The sequence below is a fragment of the Delphinapterus leucas genome, chromosome 12 (assembly GCF_059928025.1).
Source record: "Delphinapterus leucas isolate spDelLeu-1000000601 "Yukka" chromosome 12, BTC_Dleu_Yukka2, whole genome shotgun sequence".
NCBI classification, from domain to species: Eukaryota; Metazoa; Chordata; class Mammalia; order Artiodactyla; family Monodontidae; genus Delphinapterus; species Delphinapterus leucas.
The window spans coordinates 43,316,506-43,338,240 of record NC_143140.1 but is presented as its reverse complement, the minus strand read 5'-3'; the positions used below and the strand labels follow the sequence as shown (position 1 = coordinate 43,338,240).

General features: G+C 41.6%; 1 protein-coding gene across 1 annotated transcript in view; it reads left to right on the top strand.

Annotated features, from left to right (window-relative positions):
• PREP (prolyl endopeptidase) overlaps positions 1-17,503 on the top strand; it is a 136,714-nt gene extending 119,211 nt beyond the window's left edge. Inside the window, exons 13-15 of the mRNA XM_022553380.3 lie at positions 1,922-2,053; positions 13,086-13,242; positions 16,766-17,503. Of these exons, the coding sequence (XP_022409088.1) occupies positions 1,922-2,053; positions 13,086-13,242; positions 16,766-17,060 (584 nt within the window). The 3' untranslated portion in view covers positions 17,061-17,503. The remainder of the gene's footprint in view (positions 1-1,921; positions 2,054-13,085; positions 13,243-16,765) is intronic.
• The last annotated feature ends 4,232 nt before the right edge of the window (positions 17,504-21,735 follow it).

Genomic DNA, 21,735 nt, shown 5'->3' with positions numbered 1-21,735 from the left:
ATATCTTACTGTGATAGTAAGAGATGACTAAGAAAGGGGGAATAAAAGTAAACTCTCTACACACCTTATGTTGGATGTACATCCCAAATCCATATGCTAAGTCTGGACCCCTTGACTCACCCAATTTCCTGGTTAAAAATGTTTAATGTACACACTTAAACACCCACCTGCACGGACTCCTGACCCAGCGGCCTTCTCTTCAAAGAACCCAAGTTCTTCGCCATAGAATTCCTCTGGTCCTCAGGTGTCCACCATGCTTTGGTAGGGAAGAGTGCCCTTGGTCTTGGTCAACTCTCTCATCTCTGTATTAATTATAACCAAGTTATTATCCAGAAGTCTTGGGGGGTGGGGGAATTTGTAGCTTTACTGAAGCTAAAAGTTGATTACCTCTGTTTAGACTGATCATTAAACTTTCTCCTAATTTAGGCAGTGAAAGGGCCTGAAATGGAACTTTTCTAGTTAGACCCTAGCATACTGAACCTCGATAAATCTAGATTTCATTCTGTTAATTGAGTTTAGAATTTAATGCTCTTCAAAATATTATTATTCCTGGAAACGAAGTAATCCTAGCCATCTTAATTCACCAATACTTTCTTATTAAAATCTTAATAATATGTTTTGATATGAAAAAATTTCTTCTGAAAAAATTTCTTCAGTAGCGCTGCTTCATCTTTAATTGAATTTCTGCAAAAATGGTTAATCTCAAATATCTAATTAGATCTATGTCTGCTTTTTGTTCATTTCATCGGCAGTTATTTCAGACATCCGTTCCTTTGCGGGCATGACTTTGACTTTTGGCCTTTACTTTTGGATATTACAAGGCCTTACAAATGTTCCCCTCTTTAAGTAGTTTCTTTGTTTGGCTCTACACTGGAATGGCTTCTAGATGAGAAAGCCCAGATTCTCTGAGGAGATGCTTGAGATCCTCTTCATTCAAGCTTAGAGAAACTAATGGGCTGCTCTGTGCAGCACCACGTCCCCACCTAATTTACCTAAGTTCTTTAAGTGCCCGTGGGCAAAGTCAGAGAGCTCCCTTCTCGTAATCACGTCCCCACCTCAGACTCCGGCAGAGAGGAGGGGTGAGAAGTGCACCTCTCTGCACAGAGCACTTTCTTTTTTTTTTTTTAATTAATTAATTAATTTTATTTTTGGCTGCGTTGAGTCTTCGTTGCTGCGCACGGGCTTTTCTCTAGTTCTGGTGAGCAGGGGCTACCCTTCATTGCGGTGTGCAGGCTGCTCATTGCGGTGTGCAGGCTGCTCATTGCGGTGGCTTCTCTTGTTGCGGAGTGCAGACTTCAGTAGTTGTGGCTTGGGCTCTAGAGCGCAAGCTCAGTAGCTGTGGCGCACGGGCTTAGTTGCTCTGCGGCATGTGGGATCTTCCTGGGCCAGGGATCGAACCCGTGTCCCCTGAACTGGCAGGCAGATTCTTAACCACTGCACCACCAGGGAAGTCCGCGCAGAGCACTTTCATCTTCCCAGGGAGGGGGCAGTGCACTCATCCCCATTGGAACGTGCTGTGTGGAACTCGAGGACTGGACTCTGCTCTGGGTCTTGGGTCAGTTTTGAGTCCAGCTCCTCCCAAGACACAGGTTCTTTTTGTTGACATGCTTTCACATTTTCATTCTCATGGTTGTCTGACATCATAACAGATCATCTCTTCCCTTTGGGGCACTTGCCTTTTTAGAAAAATACAAAGGCACCATATGGATTAGCAGTTGTGGCACTGATGATGGATCTCCACAATGCGTAACAAAATTTAAATTGAGGCATTTTTCTAAATGTAGTGGTAGTCCATTGTGTTTAAGTTGATCAGTAGTTGAAACAATGCCCTATCATCATTTGAAATTCCCCTTAGGTTAAAATGTGATTTTTTTTTTTTCTGTTTTCTTAATTAACTATCTTTCACTTTGGCACATTGTAGGTGGTATCTTGGCCAACAAACAAAACTGCTTTGATGACTTCCAGTGTGCTGCTGAATATCTTATCAAGGAAGGGTACACATCTCCCAAGAGGCTGACTATTAATGGAGGTTCAAATGGGGGCCTCTTAGTAGGTGAGAACTGGGTTTTTTATTCATTGTACTTTACTAGTTAACTCTTGGAGTTTTCAGATACTCTGATTTACTTTGGCTCATGGATAGGAGCAGTGGTACAGAAAAAGCAAAACCCATTTGTATTTGGGCATCTAATTAATGACATTTGAAGACACAACTACTGACTCAACTCATCATAGCCTGAAAAGCCCTTCCTCCTCCCTGTTCTGAGCTCTACCGGACTGGACCGCAATTCTTACCCTTCCCTCTCCCGCTCCCCACAGACTGGACCCACAGGTCTCTAGGGTTCAGTCAGCACATGACTGAGCCTAATAACACACCTCTGACTGTGTTACCCAGAACTTGTAAGCTGTGATCACCACTAAACATTTGTTGAATACCTATGCCATGGGATGCTAGATGCTGTGGGTTCAGAGAAATAAGTCATGAAGGAAAATGAGGTACATGCAAAGATGGATCCACAGCTTCATAGTCATGAAATAGTTCACCCTTGCTGAGCACCTTGCCAGGCTCAGCGCTGAGCCCTTGACATGCACATGGCCTGGGAGTTGGGGGCAGGTATTATCCCCATTTTACAGAGGAGGACACTGGGGCACTGAGAGGTTGAGTAGCTTGCTAGTGCGATGGTAGTGCTGGGGTTGATGCTTAGCACCGTGGCTTTAGATTCTGCTCTTTTAATCTCTATGTGGCACTGCCTCTAAGTGGATTTTCCTCATTTTTGGTAGTTAATGAATTTTTACTTTTCTTTTCGTCTCTCAACAGTACTTAACATTGTAATGAACATTTATAGTGGTCCTGAACTTTGCTTGCTGGGTCCTACCATCCAGTGTCATTAGGATACGAGGGGCCATTGTACAAATGGAGAAGAGCACAAATAGACTCAACCTAAAAAGCACATGTGACCATTTTTAGCTTTCAGTCCACTGTTGTCAGGGGATCTTGTCACATTCACTCCGTTTCCTTGTCTTTGAAATTTACTGACTTGTGTCAAAACCTGAATTCCTGTCCTTATTACTTCTTTACCCCAATGGAATATAGTCTTGGAAAAAACATTTTCCCAGGGAGGTAAAATATATATATGTCCAAATAATTTGTTTAAATTTGGAAAGGGTAGAGATGTGGCCGAGATGGCAAAGTAGGAAAAACCCTGAGCTCACTTCCTTCCACGGGCACACCCAAATTACAACTATTTACAGAACAGCTATGTATGAGAACAACCTGAAGACTAATAGAAAAGATTTTCCACAACCAAAGATATAAAGAAGGAACCACAATGAGATGGGTAAGGAGGGACAGATGCACAGTATAGTCAAGACCCACAACCTCGGGCAAGCAAACCACAAATGGGAGGATAATCACAATTGCTGAGTTCCTTCCCAAGGAGAGAGGGGTTTGAGACCCACATCAGGCTCCCCAGTCCAGAGGTCCTACACCAGGAAAATGAGCCCCTAGAACATTCTGGCTCTGAAGGCCAGCGGGGCTTACTTTGATGAGAGCCAGAGGGCTGTGGGAAACAGAGACTCCACTCTCAAAGGGTGCACACAAAATCTCACATGCTCTGAGTCCTGGCACAGAGGCAGTCATTTGAAAGGAGCCTGGTCAGATTCCCTTGCTAACCTTGAAGAGCCTCCCAGAGGGGCAGGAGGCAACTGGGACTCCTACTGGGGACACAGGTGCTGGTGGCAGACATTTTGGGGAACTCTTTCTACCACAGGGACACTGGTGCTGACAAGCACCATTCTGGATCCTCTCTCTGGCTGTTAGTACTCCACCACCAGCAGACTGGCACCAGCTCTGGTCATGCAGAGATCAGACCTTGCCTATCAGCATGCCCAAAGTAGTTGGCCCTGCCACAACAGAAGGGCCCGTGCAGCCTACATAGGAGGCACCCCTAGAGCATGTAACTCTTGTCACCAGAGGGAAGTCTGCTGCTGGGCCCTACAGGATATCACCTATATTAAGGATACTTATCCAAGCTCAGAAAACATAACCAACCTACCTAATACACAGAAATAAACACAGAGAATTAGGCAAAATTAGAAGACAGAACTATGTTCTTAAACTAAGGAGCAAGATAAAACCCCAGAAAAAGAACTAAGCAAAGTGGAGATAAGTAATCTTATCCAATAAAGAGTTCAGGTAATGATTACAAAGATGCTCAACAAACTCAGGAGAAGAATAGATGAAGACAATGAGACATTTAACAGAAAGTTAGAAAATATAAAGAAGAGCCAAAAAGAGGTGAAGAATACAATAACTGAAATAAGAAATGTACTAGTAGGAATCAACAATAGATTAGATGATACAGAGGAATGGATCAGAGACCTGGAAAACAGAATAGTGAAAATCATCCAAGCTGAACAGAAAAAACAATTCTAAAAAATGAGGATAGCTTAAGAGACCTCTGAGACAACATCAAGCAAACTAATATTCACATTTTAGGGGACCAAGAAGGAGAACAGAGAGAGGGGCAGAGAACTTATCTGAATAAACAGCTGAAAACTTCCCTAACCTGGGAAAGGAAACAAACATCTAGGTTGAGGAAACACAGAGAGTCCCAAATAAGATGAACCCAAAGAGGTCCACACCCAGACACAGAGACTCTTAGAAGGAGCAAGAGAAAAGCAACTAGTTACTTATAAGGGAACTTCCCTGGCTCCAGAAGCAATGTTAAAAGGCCTTCTCTAAGTGGAAAAAAAAAGACCACAACTAGAAATATGAAAATTACGAAAGGAAAAAAAACTCATTAGTAAAGGTAAACCTAAAGATAGTAGATCAGCTACTTACAAAGTCAGTAAGAAGTTTAAAAGACAAAGTAGTAAAATCATCTATATTCACAACAGTAGTTAAGTTGATACACAAAACAAAAAGTTTTAAGATGTGACATCAAAACATTAAATATGGCAGGGGGAATATAAATGCAAGATTATTAGAAAGCGTTCAAACTTAAGAGATCATCATCTTAATCGCAAAGATATATAGGTGGTTATGTATGAGCCTCCTGATAACCAAAACCAAAAATCAATAGTAGATACACAAGCAAAAATGAGAAAGTAATCCAAACATAACACTAAGTATAGTCATTACATCACAAGGGAAGAGAGCAAAAAAGAACTACAAAAACTACATAAAACAGTTTTTTAAATGGCAGTAAGTACATACCTATCAACAATTAATTTAAACGTAAATGGACCAAATGGTCCAATCAAAAGATAGAATGGCTGAAATGGATAATAAAATAAGACCCAACTATATGCTGCCTACAAGAGACTCACTTCAGATCCAAAGACAGACACAGACTGAAAGTAAGGGGATGGAAAAAGATATTCTATGCAAATGGAAACAAAAAGGAAGCTGGGGTAGCAATACTCAGACAAAATAGATTTAGACAAAGTTTGTAACAAAAGACAAAGAAGAGCATTACATATGATAAAGGGGTCAATACAAGAAGAGGATATAACATTCATAAATATTTATGCACCCAGGAGAAAAGGGAACCCTCCTACACTGTTGGTGGGAATATAAATTGTACAACCACCATGGAGATCAGTATGGAGGTTCCTTAAAAAACTAAAATAGAACTATGATATGATCCAGCAATTACACTCCTGGGCATATGTCTGGAGAGAACCATAATTCGAAGAGATACATGCACCCCAGTGTTCACTGTGGCACTACTTACAATAGCCAAAACACAGAAGCAACCTAGTTGTCCATCCACAGAGGAATGGATAAAGACGATGTGGTACATATATACAATGGAATATTACTCATCCATAAAAAAGAATGAAATAATGCCATTTGCAGCAACATGGATGGACCTACAGATTGTCAGTGCAGTAAGTCAGACAGACAAATATCAATATGATATCACTCATATGTGGAACCCCCAAAAAATGATACAAATGAACTTGTTTACAAAACAGAAGCAGATTCACAGATCTCAAAATCAAACTTATGGTTACCAGAGGGGAAAGGTGTGTGGTGGCAGGGATAAATTAGAAGTTTGGGATTAACAAATACACACTACTATATATAAAATAGATAATCAACAAGGACCTAATGTATAGCACAGGAAACTCTCCTCATATTCTGTAATAACTTATATGGGAAAAGAATCTGAAAAAGAATGGATATATGTATATGTATAAATGAATCACTTTGCTGTACACCTGGGACTAACACTGTAAATCAACTATCATATAAAATAAAATTTTTAAAGTTATTTATGCACCCAACATAGGAGCACCTAAATGTACACGGCAAATATTGACAGACATAAGGGAGAAGTCGAGAGTAAAACAATAACAGGGAACTTTAATACTCTACTTACATTAGTGGATAGATATTCCAGACAGAAAATCATTAAGGAGATACTGGCTTTAAATGACACATTAGATCAGATGGACTTTAAGAACATTCCACCCAAAAGCAGCAGAATACACATCCTTTTCAGGTGCACATGGAACATTCTCCAGGATCATGCTAAGCCACAAAACACGTCTGACTAAATTTAAGAAGATTAAAATCACATCAAGCATCTTTTCCAACCACAACAATATGAGATTAGACAGCAACTACAAGAAAAAAACTGCAAAAAACAAACACATGGAGGCTAAACAATATGCTACTAAACAACGGGGTGGGGGGGGTCACTGTTAAAGAGGAAATTTAAAAATACCTGGAGACAAATGAAAATGGAAAAAATGATCCAAAATCAATGGGATGCAGCCAAACGAGTTCTAAGAGGGAAGTTTATAGCATTATAAGCCTGCCTCAGGAAACAAGAAAAATCTCAATCTAACCTAACACCTAAAGTAATTAAAATAATAAAGATCAGAGCAATAATAGAGACTAAAAAACAATAGAAAAGATCGATAAAACTAAGAGCTGGTTGTTTGAGAAGATAAAAAGATAAACCTTTTACCAGACTCATCAAGAAAAACAGAGAGAGGGCCCAAAGAAAATCAGAAATGAAAAAGAAGAAGTTACATCAAACACCACAAAAATGCAAAGGATCATACGAGATTACTGTGACTAATTATACACAATAAAGTGGACAATCTAGAAGAAATGGATAAATTCCTAGAAACTTACAATCTCCCAAGACTGAATCAGGCAGAAATAGAATGTATGAACAGACCAATTACCAGTAATGAAGTTGAATCAGTAATATTAAAAAAAAAAAAAAAAAAAAAAAAAAACTCCCAGCAAACGAAAAGTCCAGGACCAGATGTCTTCACAGATGAATTCTACGGAACATTTAGAGAAGAGCTAACACATATCTTCTCAAACTCTTCTGGAAAACTGAAGAGAAAGGAGCACATTTGAACTCACTTTACAAGGCCAGCAGCATCACCCTGATACAAAAACCAGACAAAGACATCACAAAAAAAGGAAATTACAGGCCATTATCACTGGTGAACACAGATGTAAAAATCTTCAAAGTATTAGCAAACCAAATTCAACAACACATTAAAAGGATCATACACTACAATCAAGTAGGATTTATCCCAGGGATATAAGGATGGTTCAATATCTGTAAATCAATCAGTGTGATAAGCCACATTAACAAATTGAAGAATAAAAACCATATGGTCATATCAATAGATGTGGAAAAAGCTTTTGACAAAATTCAACATCCATTTGTGATTAAAAACTCCTAGCAAAGTGGGTATAGAGGGACATACCTCAACATAATAAAGGCCATGTATGACAAGCCCACCACTAACATCATACTCAACAGTGAAAAGCCAAAAGCATTTCCTCTAAGGTGAGGAACAAGACAAGGATGCTCACTGTCACCACTTCTATTAACATTGTATTGGGAGTCTTAGCCCCAGCAATCAGACAAGAAAAAGAAATAAAAGGAATTCAAATTGGAAAAGAAGTAAAACTGCCACTGTTTGCAGATGACATACTATGTATAGAAAATCCTAAAGATGCCACCAAAGAACGAATAAATGAATTCAGTAAAGTTGCAGCATACAAAATTAATATACAGAAATCTGGATTTCTGTACCTTAAACTATCAGAAGGAAAAATTAAGAAAACAATCCCATTTAAAATTGTATCAAAAAGAATAAAATAACCTAGGAATAAATCTCACCAAGGAGGTGGAAGACCTGTACACTGGAAACTGTAAGACACTGATGAAATTGAAGATGACACAAATTAAAAGATGTGCCATGCTCATGGATTTGAAGAATTAATATTGTTAAAATCACCCTACTACCCAAGGCAATGTACAAGATTCAGTGCAGTCCCTATCAAAATACCAATGGCATTTTTCACAGAACTAGAACAAATAATTCTAAAATTTATTTGGAAACACAAAAGACCCCAAATAGCCAAAACGGTCTTGAGAAAGAAGAACAAAGCTGGAGGTATCATGCTCATTGATTTCAAACTATACTACAAACTCTAGTGACCGAAATAGTATGGTACTGGCACAAAAACAGACATATAGATCAATGCAACAGAATAGAGAACCCAAAAATAAACCCACACATACATGGTCAGTCTAAAACAGAGGAAGGAAGAATATACAGTGGGGAAAAGACAGCCTCTTCAGTAAATGGTGTTGGGAAACCTGGACAGCTCCATGTAAAAGAGTCAAACTGTACTGCTTTCTCACATCATATGTGAAAATAAACTCAAAAAAATATTTAACTGTAAGAACTGAAACCATAAAACCCTGAGAAAACACAGTACACTCTTTGACATTGGTCTTCACAAACTTCTTTTGGGTATGTCTCCTCAGGCAAGGGAAACAAAAGCAAAAAACAAATGGGACTATAACAACCTAAAAAGCTTCTGCACAGTGAAGAAAACTATCAACAAAATTAAAAAGACAACCTACTGAATGTGAGAAGGTATTTACAAACAATCTATCTGATAAGAGGTTAATGTCCAAAGTATCCAAAGAACCCATACAACTCAACATCAAAAACAAACTCAATTAAAAAATGAGGGCTTCGCTGGTGGCGCAGTGGTTGAGAGTCCGCCTGCCATTGCAGGGGACACGGGTTCGTGCCCTGGTCCGGGAGGATCCCACATGCCACGGAGCGGCTGGGCCCGTGAGCCATGGCCGCTGAGCCTGTGCCTCCAGAGCCTGTGCTCTGCAACGGGAGAGGCCACAACAGTGAGAGGCCCACATACCCCCCCCAAAAAAGAAAAATGAGCAGAGGACCTGAATAGACATTTTTCCAGAGGGGACATACACATAGGCCAATAGACACATGAAAATATGCTGAACATCACTAATCATCAAGGAAATGCAAATCAAAACCACAATGGTACCACCTCACACCTGTCAGTATGACTAGTATCAAAAGGACATCAAATAACAAGTGTTGACAAGGATGCAGATGAAAGGGAACCCTCATGCACTGGTGGGAATATAAATTGGTTACAGCCACTATGGAAAGCAGTATGAAGTTTCCTTAAAAGTTAAAAATAGAACTACTGTATTATTCATCAATTCAACTTCTGAGTTTTTTCCCAAAGAAATCAAAACCACTAATTCAAAAAGGTATGTACCCCTATGTTCACTGCAGCATTATTCACAGTTGCTAAGATATGAAAGCAACCTAAGTGTCCATTGATAAATTAATGGATAAAGGAGGTGTATAATAATACATACAGTAGAATATTACTCAGCCATATAAAAAAAGAATGAAATCTTGCCATTTGCAAGAACACGAATGGACCTAGAGGGTGTTTTGCTAAGTGAAGTAAGTCAGACAGAGAAAGACAGATACCATATGATTTCACTTATATGAGGAATCTAAGAAACAAAACAATTGAACAAACATAAAATAAACAGACTCATAGATACAGAAAACAAACTAGTGGTTGCCAGAGGGGAGTGGGGTGGGGAGATGAGTGAAACAGATGAGGGTGATTGAGAGGTCCAAACTTTGTTATAAAAATATCACAGGGCTTCCCTGGTGGCGCAGTGGTTGAGAGTCCGCCTGCCGATGCAGGGGACACGGGTTCGTGCCCCGGTCTGGGAAGATCCCACATGCCACGGAGCTGCTAGGCCCTTGAGCCATGGCCACTGAGCCTGTGTGTCCAGAGCCTGTGCTCTGCAACGGGAGAGGCCACAGCAGTGAGAGGCCTGCGTACCACACACACACACAAAAGAAAAATATATATATATATATAATATATATATATATATCACAGAGATATAATGTACAGATAACATAGGGAATATAGTCAATAATATTTAATAATTTTGTGTGATGACAGATGGTAAATAGACTTATCATGGTGATCACTTTGTGATGTATAAAAATACCGAATCACTGATTTGCACCTGAGACTAATATGTTTTAAGTCAGGTATACTTCAATTTAAAAAAAGAAGAAAGAAATGGAGGGACTAACCTGGCGGTCCAGTGGTTAGGACTCTGCACTTCCACTGCCAGGGGCCTGGGTTCCATCCCTGCTCTGGTCGGGGAACTAAGATCCCACAAGTCGTGTGGCTTGTGGAAAGAAATTGAGAAAGGAGATGGATAATATTCTTAAATGCCGAATAACTACAAATTTGATTTGTTCACTTGACACATATTTATAGAGCACCAAGAAGTGCTGGGCGTTTTTCCAGATACTGGGCATATGTCAGCAAACGAAAGAGACAACAGCTCTGCCTTCTTGGAGCTTTTGTTCCAGTCAGAGGAGGCAGACGATATGCCCGGGGCCAGCAATGGGCCCCGGAGGCCCATGTCTGTGGCTGGGCACAGAGAGCAGCGGAGAGAGATGGCAGAGGTTAGGGGTGGCGGGAGGCCAGAGCAGGCAGGTCCTCGTGGCCCATGCAGAGAGCATGGTTTACTCTGTGAAATAAGTCTTTGGGGGAGTTTTGAGCAGAGGAGTGTCATGATTTGACATGTTTTTTTTAAATCGGAATCACGCGTTGATCCCGTTACTGTGTTAGGGTAGACAGAAGGGGAGGCAAGGGCAGAAAAGCAGGAGCCCAGGTAGGTGGCTTCTGTCCCAGGGAGAGAAAATGGTGGCTTGGACCTGGGTGTGGCGATGGAAGTAGTGAGAAGTCTGATTCTGGGCATATTTTGAATTTGAGCCAACTGAATTTGCATATGAATTAAATATGAAGTGTTAAGAAAAGAAGAACTAAGGGTGGATCTAAAATTTTTAATGGGAAGGGACGTTGAAAATACCATCTGATTTCAGTAGTGGGAGAATTGTGTTGTAACTTACTGGTTCATCCAATAAAACTCCATTTTATTTTTGGAGTTTTATCTTCAGGAATTCATTTATGCCTTTTAACAAACTAGGTCCTTTAAGGGACCTTCAGAGATGGAGTTCCTCCATCAGGATGCTGAGATGCTTATTAAAAAGAACAGTTTCCAGATTCCTGCGCCTCCCACCTCTGAGTGGGAGAAAAGGATCTGCAGGGGTAGGACTCAGGTTTCAGTATCATGAATAAGCACTGAAATCAGAACTGGGGTGGGAACAGTTTTTTGTCAGAGGCAGCAAAAGTTCACATCCCTTGACTAACTCCTAGTCGTGCCAGCTTTGATCTTACTTCCTCCCAAAGCCTCCCCAACTTCCGTACTCTGGCCTACGCCCTACTTCCATAGCACCCGTATTTTCTCAGCAGTAGTGATTGCCACATTATAATTGCCTGTTCACTTCTTTATCTTTCCCACTAAATTATTCACTGACATGTCCCCAGGCGTAGTGCCAGGCACATGGCAGGTGTTCAATAAACATTTATTGAATTTTCTAAAAAATAAGTTTTTAAGTGTACAGAGAAGAGTATTCTTAAAACAGGACAAGGAGGTGTGTCAACATCAGAGCTCTGAGCTGGGTTTTAGGCGCTATTCTGCTTTGGGCTGTATGAGCCATTTCTGCTCACAACATTTCTGATGCCAAATGTGGGAAGGGGGTCATACCACGCCAACCAATTCTCCAACTCTCCATACACCAACTGGGTGTCTTACAATTCAGTTCAGTTCTGACACTACCCAGTGTTAGCACAGACCCAAAAGGGTGAGGGCTCAGTCCCTCACTGCAGACACCGATCACAAGTTCTGGACCTCCCGTACTTCTGACTCACAGCTATAAATTGGGGGTTCCCATGTCCCCCTCCTCTTTCCTTACGTTTACCAGTTTGTTATAAGGGATAGAACTCGGCAACAGTCAGATGGAAGAGATGTATAGGATAAGGTATGGGCGGTGCATGCAGAGCCTCCATACTCCCTGTTAGCGCACCACCATCCCAGCACCTCCCTGTGTTCACCACCCTAGAAGCTTCAAATTTCATTGTTTGGTGGATTTTATGGAAGTTCTATTATGCAGGCAAGATTGATTAAATCAGTAGCCGTTAATCACTAACTTGATCTCCACCCCCTCTCCTCTGCCCAGAGGTCAGGGGTGGGACCAGAAGATCCAATCCTCTAATCACATGGTTGGTTCCTTGGGCAGCCAGCCCCCATCCTGAAGCTATCTGGGGACCCACCAAGACCCATCTCATTAGCATGGACTCAGAGATGGTTGAAAGGGGTTTGTTATGAATTATGAGAGACACTCCTCTCACCCTGTCACTCAGGAAATTCCAAGAGTTTTAGGAGCTCTGTTCTAGGAACTGGGGACAAAGAATAAACAGGTATTTCTTATTGTGTCACGATATCACAGGCTAGTTTTCAGATCCTGAACAAGTTCGTTAACCTCCTGCATTACCTGTGAAAGCAGCTGGGGATGGGAGGAGGGGACACAGGTTTTACAGAAAGCCCTAGAGGTTTTCATATGTTCTCCCATTGAGATTCAGTTTGAGGAGTAAATCTCTACTACTGATGACAATACCCACCCCTCTGATATGTTGGAAGGAGGGGGAAAAGCTTGTGGGCTGTTGGGCAAGTGATTTCTGATGGTTTCTTTCTGTGCTCTTGGAAAAAAGACAACCAGGGTTCTGAAAGCATTTAAGTGTTGTTTTGTTCTGTTTTGGTTTTGCTTATTACATAGATGTTTAATGATGGACCACCTCCCTTTTCTATCTTGATTTTTAGCTGCATGTGCAAATCAGCGTCCTGACCTCTTTGGTTGTGTTATTGCCCAAGTTGGAGTAATGGACATGCTGAAGTTCCATAAATACACTATTGGTCACGCCTGGACCACTGATTATGGGTGCTCAGACAACAAACAACACTTTGAATGGCTCATCAAGTAAGGTTTTAATTCATATGACATATTTGTGTTGCTAACAATTTGATACCAGAATACTGAACATAGTCAAAAGGATAAACGTTTGACTCCATGCCCTTCAATATCTCATATTTGCGTGTAATTTACTGCAAAAGTAGGGCAAGTGGTGGGAATACCTGTCTTCCTGGTTTTGATCTGGTCTTTAACAAAAACAACAAACTACAAAGATGGGATGGGCAAAATTTTAAAGGTGGTCCTCCAGGATTCCTGTCCCCTGGTTCTTCAGTCAACCACTAATCAAGGTACTTCTGTGAAGGGACTTTGCGGATTAAATTAAGGTTACTGATCAGCTGACCAGGATAAGGAGATTATCCTGGATTATCGAGTGGGCCCAATCTAATGACAAACCCTGAAAGGCAGAGCGTTTTCTCTGGTGGGAGTTGGGGATGCAACAGAAAGGGAGATGAGAGAGATTGGACGCATGAGGAGGACAGGAGGACTAAAGCCACCATTGCTGGCTTTGAAACTGAAGGAAGGGGGGCTGTTCGACCTGAGATCAACGCCAACCAACAGCCATCAAAGAAACAAGGACCTCAGTCCTACAGCCACATGGAACTGAATGCATTCTGCCAACAGCTGGAATGAGTCTGGAAGTAGATTTTTTTCTAGAACTTCTTGATAAGTACCCAGTTAGCCAACACTTTGATTTCAGCCTTGAGAGAGCCAGAGAACCCAGTTGAGCCAAGCTAGACTTCTGACTTATAGAACTGTGAGATAAGAAATCCATGTTGTTTTTAAAAGCTGCTAAATTTGTGGTAATTTGTTAATGCAGCAATTAAAAAATAATTTTTTTAAAAAAGTCATTATAACTTACATATATATGGGATTTCTTTTTCTAAATTAAGAAATAAAGGGCTTCCCTGGTGGCACAGTGGTTGAGAGTCCGCCTGCCGATGCAGGGGACACGGGTTCGTGCCCCGGTCCGGGAAGCTCCCACATGCCGCGGAGCGGCTGGGCCCGTGAGCCATGGCCGCTGAGCCTGCGCGTCCAGAGCCTGTGCTCCACAACGGGAGAGACCATAACAGTGAGAGGCTCGCGTACCACAAAAAAAAAAAAGAAAAATAAGGAAATGAAAAGGAATATATGCAAGAACAGTTAAACTTTTTTTGTGCTCTCAGTATTACCACATATATTTGAAACTACAAGTTGCATTACTGAAATATTCGTATCCCTCAACACTTCGGCGAAAACAGTGAGAAAATGGCAAACATTTAGATTCTCCAGACTGCAAGCTACGTTCTTTTTTGGCTCTTCACTCTCTTTGCTTCCCACATGTAGGGGTTTTTGGATTTTTACCAGCAGTATTTAGGAATTACTCTTGGAATAGCACCAGCAGCCTATGTCCCCTCTCCCCAGTCTCCTCAGTCAGTTATAAATTTTGATACAGTAATTTCTCAAGTCAGGTTTTTTCCTTCATTTGATGTGCTTTGTATGGTTAGCTCTCCACTTAGAAATTCAGCTAAAATGACTTGAATTTTTTTAATTGAATACTTTTAAACTACTCAATTCTGTTCTGTAGGAGGGGGAAAGTTTAGCTTTTAAAATGCACAGGTAGCCTCACTGACACATCCTGGTGAAAGCTGAATATTTGAAGAAGCCATAGTTCCAATTACCTTTAAGAAAATATGCACTTAGGGGGGGATAAGTCCCATTTAAACTCAGTTGAAAATACTGAGTTAATTGTATATTGAAGGCAACAAAATATTTGCTGGAACCTGATACTTCTAAAATTAATTTGAAAGCAAAAAAAGAGTTCTAAATATTTTTTCTCTCAAGATGTCTGTGATATTCCTATTTCAGACTTTAATTTTTTAACCTAGCACCCACAGAGCTGTATTTTCCTCTTACTTGCTACTCCCAATGAACTGAGAGCTCAATCCAATATATTGAAGGGGTCCCCCCACGCCCCCCAAAATTTAAATTTCCAAGTTTGTGAATGGCTGGGAAAAATAAAGCCTAACAGACTTTTTTTCTACAGAACTTCTCAGTCTTGAATGTATAAATGCGGCACGTGAATCTTGAGGTGGGGAGAGGCATTATTAGTAGGGAGAGTTTCCAGACATGTTTTCCCATAGAACTAACCCTTATCTGGAGGACTGGGGTTGATCCAGAAATACTCTGCAATGAGAGCAGAAAACAGACCCATTGGTACCCCCATCTTATCTATTAGGAGACTAAACCCCAGAAGGTTTTAGTCTTAGCTTGGTTAACTGAGTAGAAATTTTACTATTTTTGCCTATTTACCCTCCAAAATAAAACTCTACTAAAATAGTTTAATTCATTAATACTGAACACTTTGGAAAACATGACACCCATATGGACTAAAACGTAAAGAAAAAGTATCCAGAGATGTCCTTCACTTAACTATTATCAATCGCTGTTTAATTTGATTGTCCTTATGTTCTTAAAAACCTTTTTGTTAACTGGAAACTTATCTTGTGCTTCAGAAGGTGTCTCCTCCACTAACTTTCTCACCATTGGCCAAAGTCAGTTTCTTTCTGCTGGACTGTGAGCCAGCAGGGGGTCAGCGGCTTAGGTTCCCTGGTTTCACACAGGAAGCTAGGCCCAGAGGGGACCCGTGGTCTTCCTAAGACTGCCAAGCTGAGCTCAGAATAAAGGTTTTATAGATACTAAACAGGCAAAAAGCTGCTGTACACTGGATTTCAAGTTCTTCAACAAAAGAAAGGCTTGCACCCATTCTATTCACAATCAGTGATTTAAAAGAACAATCAGGACTTCCCTGGTGGTGCAGTGGTTGAGAGTCCGCCTGCCGATGCAGGGGACACGGGTTCGTGCCCCGGTCCGGGAAGATCCCACATGCCGCGGAGTGGCTGGGCCCGTGAGCCATGGCCACTGAGCCTGCGCGTCCGGAGCCTGTGCGCCGCAATGGGAGAAGCCACAGCAGTGAGAGGCCCGCGTACCGCAAAAAAAAAAAAAAAAAAAAAAAAGAAGCTACAAGGATATATTGTACAGCACAGGGAATATAGCCAATATTTTATAATAATTTTAAATGGAGTATAATCTATAAAAATATTGAATCACCTGAAACTAATATTGTAAATCAACTATACCTCAAAATCTTTTCATGTAGAATACAAAGGGACAATCAGTCCACTTTGTAGCAGTGAAAAAGTCAGTCTGAAGAATATGAAAATATTCACCTCAAGACAGTCAGTAGGCACATACTTTGGGTTGTTTCAACAGCCCTGTTTCTTTCTTACACAGGCTTCCAAAGTGGGAGCGAAATAAACGACACAGCTCCCCAGCTTCCAATAGCCCTGGCCAGTCACAGCCCAAACGGTGAGGTGATGTAACTTAGTCTGCAGTGGTCACCCATGGACCAGTTGGCTGCAGTCCTCACTGCTGGTGACGGTAGGCGGGTAGACGACGCAAGTCACTATGCCCACCGGTCCCCGTGATTATCCTAGTGGACACACACTCTCATTTTGATATCCGGCCTCATGAAAGTGCCTTTGCCTTTCAGATATTCTCCACTGCACAACGTGAAGCTGCCAGAGGCAGACGACATCCAGTACCCGTCCATGCTTCTCCTCACTGCGGACCATGACGACCGCGTGGTCCCGCTTCATTCCCTGAAGTTCATTGCCACCCTTCAGTACCTGGTGGGCCGCAGTCGGAAGCAGAACAATCCCCTGCTTATCCACGTGGACACCAAGGCGGGCCACGGGGCTGGGAAGCCCACGGCCAAAGTAATAGAAGAAGTGTCAGACATGTTTGCATTCATAGCGCGCTGCCTGAACATCGACTGGATTCAGTAAATGGCATTTCCCACTGCCTCCGACCGCTGCGGAAAACCTCAAGGGCTCCCACACCATTAAAACCGAGAAACCACTGGGCGTAATGCCTCCCCACACGAACACTGTTCCTGCACTCGCGGACTGCAGCTGAACAGAACTGCCGTGGGAATTTTATCTTTTCTAGGCTTCTCCTTTTTAGCAGGCCCTTGGCGTTTCTTTTTCCCACCCTGCGCAGACACACATTTTAAAGGGAACAAAAGGCATGTTCAGATAAATAGCTCATGGCAGCCAACACATTGTGAATATTAGATTGCTGAATTCAGAGTCATGGTCAGGCATACTTCATATAGAGCACCTCAGTGAAATTTGCTTCTATAACTATAACCAATACACCTTTACATAAATGTGAGACTTGTTCTCCTGAAAGAGACTTCTTTGCCACAATAATAAATGTTATTTAAGAATGAGAGGCTCTATTTCTGGTTCCTTTGTGTTGAGGAGCAACCCCAGAAGCGCATTCTGCACTGCGTCCTGGCACTTGTCTGTGGGAATAAGCAATGAAGTCATAGACTGAAAGCGCTGCACGGAGGCGGAGTGCGTCCATCTAGCTCCCTTGTTTGTGGTGAGGAAGCTATTAGGGGTGGCTTACTGTCTTACATACTAGCCACTCAGCCAGCTGGTCATATCGTCCGGGGCTCTTTCGGTTTGGATGCCTCCTAAAAATCAGTGGACCGGAAGCTTCAGATTATTCACCTATTTGTCTGTCTGTCCATTTGGTTACAAAGTGTTTGTGGAAATCAGAGTACCTGGGATTCTAAAACTAAGAGACCACATGAGTGAACTCTCCAAATTTATCTTACAATTAGAAATTTCAGCATTTGCCAAGCAGTTCTTCCCCCCCATAGACCACTTCCTGGAAATAAAAATAGTCATACTTTAAAAAGTGTGTCTCCCCAGCCTGAAATCTTTAAGAGGAAAATATATCATTCCTCAAACTTGTCCATAAGAAAAAAAAAAAATTAAGGCATTTGGTTTAACATTTCATGAAATACTATTCCTTTGGGTATCAGTTTGGGAGGTGGTGATCTAATTTATGAGAAAAAAACAGCTGCTTCTTTGTCTTGCTTCATAAGATATCACAAAAATTACTATTCTGTATAAAGTATTTTAACCTTAAAAAATTAGTTTAAGGGCTTCCCTGGTGGCACAGCAGTCAGGAAAGATCCCACATGCCGCAGAGCGGCTGGGCCCGTGAGCCATGGCCGCTGAGCCTGCGCATCCAGAGCCTGTGCTCCACAACGGGAGAGGCCACAACAGTGAGAGGCCCGCGTACCGCAAAAAAAAAAAAAAAAAAAAAAATTAAAAGGTTACTTCATTAATCTAATAGCTTGTTCTTTTCCAGGTAAGTGCTATTTTCCAAATCATACATATTTGTGCTTCTCTTGAGATCTCTACCTCTCAAATTGTGGTCTAAAGTTAGACACACTATTTTCTGTCCAGCTCATCACTACATACAAGCTTAGTTGAAAGGTGGATACATGGTTTGGCTTTTCTCTTCTACAGTTATGTTTTCTATCACTGTTTAAATAAGCACTGTATATAATGCAGCTGTCATTGAACGTAGGATTCATTATGAGCCCCTCCACCCAATCCCTGGAGAAAAAGTATGCCACTAGCTAGCAGTGCATGCAGGGGTTGACATCATCACCATCTACCTGGAGAGACGCTAACACTAGCTAACTGCCATGTAACTGCTGACCAGCATGACAGGAAGAAAAAAATGTATTTGTATAGATAAGGCAAAGGCAGCCTTTATCCTAGACCAGCTGGGTCATTTGAGGTGCAGACAGCTGAGTTGTACCCATTCAGTCCAGAGCATTTGCAAGTTTGCACAGAATCCGGCTACACTTTCCCACTGAGGTTTTCTACTTAGCAGCAGAAAGTGGAAGTATAGTGTGTAGAGTCTCAGCTACAACAGAAATCAGGACCAGGTTCAAATCCCAACTGTCAATTAGTAACTGGTGATTATGAGGAATAAACAAGCTAATATACTTACACGCACCTAGCATATAATTGGACTCCAATTGGGAGTTTTCTTTCCCAAGCTAATTTTCATATCGAGATTTTAGCTGGACAACTGAGCGCACAGACTGAAGGTAGCTTTTTTACACCTTAATCATTGGATGACTTAGAGGTTGGGCTCCTCCCCAGATCTCAGAGTGTCTTTCTTACTAGATGCCACCCTCGTCTGTATCCTGTGCTCTGCCCCTCTGTGCTCTGTCTCACGTTGCTCTCTGGTGTTCTGAGGAAAAAAGCTGCATATGGTGGCCAGGTGGTCTGCCTTGTCACAGGGCCTTGCAAACACGCCACAGAGCATTTGCTACCTTAGTAAGATAAAGTCACATTTATGATGTTTAATATGTACACACCTGGAATATTGTAAAACTTTGCAATTAGTCATGTTTCCTAATACTCCCACTAAAGCTTAGGCAGTTACACCCAAATGGTGCCGCCAGTATGAAAGGTTACATTTCAGCTAAGAAAGTCTGTCACCAAATTCTCCATATTTATCAGATAATTTTACCAGCCTCAGGGATTTCCCTGGGCAGGTTGCATAGCCAGTGCCCAGAAGGCTTACAGAGCCTCAAAGATGAGTTAAGGCCAGACTAGAAAGGTGTAAGGGGGGCTGTAAAAAAAAGAGAAGGTCAGACTATAAGGGGGTAGTCAGGAAGGCCAGTGGGATGAGGGCTGAGGCCAATGAATAAGGACCATTTAGCTGTATTTTGCATCCATTCATATTCTAGGGGCTGGGAGTGCAAAGAGAAAAAGTCCTGCCCTGATGAAGTTGAGACTCCAGGGGGAGGAAACAGGCGATAAACTATGTCCTTGGTCCCCTGTGCTCTAAGCTTTCTGTGTGTGTGGATATGTTTGTCCTCAAGCAACCTTATAAACCATGTGCTACCCTTATCCCCATTTGGCAAAGGCCCAAGTTCACCAGCTGGGAAGTAAGCAGGCAGGGCAGTTAACCCTGGCAGCAGGACCCTGGAGACGGCACTCTTACCCACTAGTCTAGTAAGACAAAAAAGCAAGTGGCTTCCCATTCAAGATGGCGACTAGGAGGGTCCTGAACTTACCTCCTCTCATGGACACAGCTAATTGACAGCTGCATACAGAGCAATGCACTTTGAAAGAAACCCAAAAACTAGATGAGCAACTCCTACACATGAGGTGAAAGAGAAGAAACCCACATGGAACCGGGTAGAAGAGGCTGAGACACAATCTCACGATACACCCCACCCCTGACACAGCCACCCACAGTCAGGCGGGAACCCACAACTCCGAGCTTCTCCATGAGGAGCAAAGGGTTTGGACTTCACATCTGGCACCCCAGCTTTTAAGACTTGCATCTAAGAGACAAGCCTCCAAAATATTTAGCTTGCATCCATGAGACCCACCAAGATATAGCAAAGAAACATTTTTTTTAATTTGTTTTGTTTTTTTCTCTCTAGTCACATTTTTAATTTAAAGAAAAGTTTAATACATTATAAAATACCTCACACCAGTCAGAATGGCCATCATCAAAAAGTCTACAAATAATAAATGCTGGAGAGGGTGTGGAGAAAAGGGAACCCTCCTACACTGTTGGTGGGAATGTAAATTGGTGCAGCTACTATGGAAAACAGTATGGAGGTTCCTTAAACCAAAAACAGAGCTACCATATGATCCTACAATCCCACTCCTGGGCATATATCCAGAAAAGACAAAAACTCTAATTTGAAAAGACACATGCACCCCAATGTTCATAGAAGCACTATTTACAATAGCCAAGACATGGAAGCAACCTAAATGTCTGACAGATGAATGGATAAAGATGTGTTGTGTATACACACACACACAGGAATGTTACTAAACCATAAAGAATGCCATTTGCAGCAACATGGATTGACCTAGAGATTACCATAAGCCAGACAGTGAAGTAAGCCAGACAGAGATAAATACCACATAATATCACTTAAACATGGAAACTTAGAAAGGAAAAAAAGATACAGATGAACTTATTTACAAAACAGAAAGAGATTTCCAGACATGGAAAACAAACTTACTGTTATCAAAGGGGAAGGAGGGGAGGGGAGAGAGGGATAAATTAGGAGGTTGGGATTAACATATGCACACTACTATATATAAAATAGATAAACAACAAGGACCTACTGTATAGCACAGGGAACTCTACTCAATATTTTTCAATAAGCTATAAGGGAAAAGAATCTGAAAAGGAACATGTATATGTATGTATGTATGTATAACTGAATCACTGTTCTGTACACCTGAAACTAACATGACATTGTAAATCAACGATACTTCAATTAAATAATTAAAAAAAATTTTAGAGATCTACATAGGGACTTCCCTGGTGGTCTAGTGGTAAAGAATCCACCTTCCAATTTAGGGGACACAGGTTCAATCCCTGGTCGGGGAACTAAGATCCCACATGCCGCGGGGCAACTAAGCCCTGGGGCCACAACTACTGAGCTCTTGCGCCTCAACGAGAGAGCCCATGTGCCACAAACTACAGAGCCCACGCTCCCTGGAGCCCACACACCACAACTAGAGAGAAAACCTGCATGCCACAACTAGAGTGAAGCCTGCGTGCCTCAACAAAGACCCAACTCAGCCAAAAAAATAAAATAAATATTTT